General features: G+C 51.4%; 1 protein-coding gene across 1 annotated transcript in view; it reads left to right on the top strand.

Moving 5' to 3' along the window:
- The window catches only part of LOC106820778 (dystonin-like), a 5,761-nt gene that overhangs the window by 2,246 nt on the left and 1,017 nt on the right, over positions 1-2,498 (top strand). Inside the window, exons 2-4 of the mRNA XM_014825349.1 lie at positions 285-561; positions 955-1,173; positions 1,904-2,140. Of these exons, the coding sequence (XP_014680835.1) occupies positions 285-561; positions 955-1,173; positions 1,904-2,140 (733 nt within the window). The remainder of the gene's footprint in view (positions 1-284; positions 562-954; positions 1,174-1,903; positions 2,141-2,498) is intronic.

The raw sequence follows: 2,498 nt of genomic DNA, 5'->3' as shown, positions 1-2,498 counted from the left end.
GTGCGTGCGTGCGTGCGTGCGTGCGTGCGTGCGTGCGTGCGTGCGTGCGTGCGTGCGTGCGTGCATAAAGCGTGCACCCGTGTATATGCGTGCGTGTGTGTGTGTGGATATGTGTACATGCGTACATGTGTGGATATGCGTGTATACGTGCGTGAATGCATGCGTGTATATGGCTGCGCGTGTGTGCTGCGTGAGTGGATGCGTGCCGTTCTTGTATGTAGGTGCGTGCGTGCGTAACCATGCGTGCGAGCGTGCGTCTGACAAGCGTCTCCCGTCTGCCTCAGGTACGACTCGCTGCAGACGCGCTCCGGCTCCGGCGTCAGGAAGCTGTCGTCGGCGACGGACGAACTCGGCAAGCTACAGCGCGAGCGAGACTCCTTCCTCGCCTGGCAGGGCCAGCGCGAGTCCGAGCTCGCCGAGCTAGAGGGAGCCACGTGCGACCTCGCCGCGCTGCGCAGGCACGTGGGCGACGCGCGCACGCTCAGCGCTGACGTGATGTCACACAAAGCTGACCTGCGATTCGTCGCTCTGTCGGCCGACAAGTTCCAAGCGGAGGCGCAGGTATGGAGCATTGTCGATTGGCCTTTGCATTGTTGCGTGACCATTGCATTGTTGCGTGACCTTTACATTGTTGCATTACATTGTCCTACAGTTTGGTTCAAATCGCAATTGCAATTTGCTTAGTTAACTTTCTGCTCTAATTCATGTTTCTAGTTGAAGAAATAGCAACCGTTCATTCTGTTACAACTTAATTTTGTAGAATTGTGTTACAATTTTTATTTTTTATTTTTTTTCCTAATTGTAATGGAATTGCAGTTGGGGAAATTTTTTTAAATTTCTATGCGATTACAATTACTATTAACGATTACATTACTTGCTATTAATTGATCATTTTTATATCAATGAGCTACACTCCACCTTCTTAACACTGCTTCCACACGTTTCCGCCCACAGGCCTACCTGTCGCAACTCAACGATAACCGAAAGGCACACGAGATGGAGCCACTGGTCGAGGCAGAAGGTCTCGTCCGGTGCAGCGTGGACGAGGCGAGCGAGCGTTACGATGCGTTGCTGGACAAGTGCCACACGCTGAGTGACCAGCTGTCTACGGTGGATGACAAGAGCAAGCAGTATGGGGAGGCGGTGGAGAAGGCTCGCACGTGGCTGGATGGCGTAAGCACTCACGATCGATCGCTCACCGTCGATAGACATTGTAGCGACTGCACCAGTTATACTTATTCTTCAGCTTCGAAGCTTTTATTAAATCAACATCAAAATAGTATCATGTATGTGTGCGTGCCTATGTGCGTGCGTGTGTGCGTGCGTGTGCGTATGTGTGAGTGCGTCCGTGCATTACGATCCCTTTTTGAGTCGGCTACAGCAGTATAAGTTTGTTTGTTACACGTATGTCATGTAACGTCATGTACGTGTGATGTCGGTATGTAGTATGAGGTATATAGTACGGGTGTATGTTCGGCATCGACCCCTGTCTCTACCTTGGCTCTCTCTTATTGACCCAGGGTGCGAAATTAACGCGAGTCCGGAGTCAAATACTCCCTGATTTACTGTTGGACTCCCTGATTTGACATAAGCAGGAGTCCGTGTGACTCCCTGAAAATGCTGTTATACAAATTAGTAGTAGTTCGTTCCAGAGCATGGCCTCGCGGAATAACTGTATTTTTCAGCAACTGTCCAAAGAAAATTTGGCAGACGTGCATGGCAATAATCTTCAAAATAAGCACGTATGCGTTATTGTTGTTATGCTTTAGTTTTGAACTTCAGACTGCGGACTCCCTTATTTTGCTACGGACTCGCTCTTTTTGAGGGCAGGGAGTCCTCCCTTGTTCAAAAGTTCATTTCTACTCCTGTTGACCCCCTGTCTCTCTCTCTCTCTCTCTAACAGGCGGAGAAGAGTGCGCATGAGCAGCTGACCGCACCGGCAGACGCCGACCCGCGCGCCGTACAAGATCACCTCGCTCGTCTCAAGGTCGTCAACGCCGACGTGATGGCGCAGCGGCGTCTGGTAGAGGGCGCCGGCGCGGCGCACGCGGCGTTGGCGGCAGCGCTGGAGCACGGCAGCGAGGAGGAGCAGGGGAAGCTGGCCGCTGCCGTGGAGGAGGTCGAGCGGCGATACGAGGAGGTGAGAGCAGACGCGTGTATGTCGCTGTGTCTGTCTCTGTTTCTCTGTCTATCTGTCTATCTCTTCCTCAGTCTATCTCTCTCTCTCACTTTCTCACTCACTTATACACGCTCCCTCTTATTGTTTTTCTGGATCTCTGTCTCTCTCTCTCTCTCTATGTCTCTCTGTTTGTTGTCTCTCTCTTTCTCTATGTCTCTTTGTTTGTTGTCTCTCTCTCTCTCTCTGTCTCTCTCTCTCTCTGTCTCTCTCTCTCTCTCTGTCTCTCTCTCTCTCTGTCTCTCTCTCTCTCTGTCTCTCTCTCTCTCTGTCTCTCTCTCTCTCTCTTTCTCTCTCTCCCGCCATCTCTCTCTCTTTCTCT

This window comes from Priapulus caudatus, unplaced genomic scaffold (genome assembly GCF_000485595.1).
Source record: "Priapulus caudatus unplaced genomic scaffold, Priapulus_caudatus-5.0.1 Scaffold47, whole genome shotgun sequence".
In the NCBI taxonomy this organism is placed as follows: domain Eukaryota; kingdom Metazoa; phylum Priapulida; class Priapulimorpha; order Priapulimorphida; family Priapulidae; genus Priapulus; species Priapulus caudatus.
Note: the sequence above shows the minus strand (reverse complement) of the source record. Positions and strands in the feature narration are given on the sequence as shown.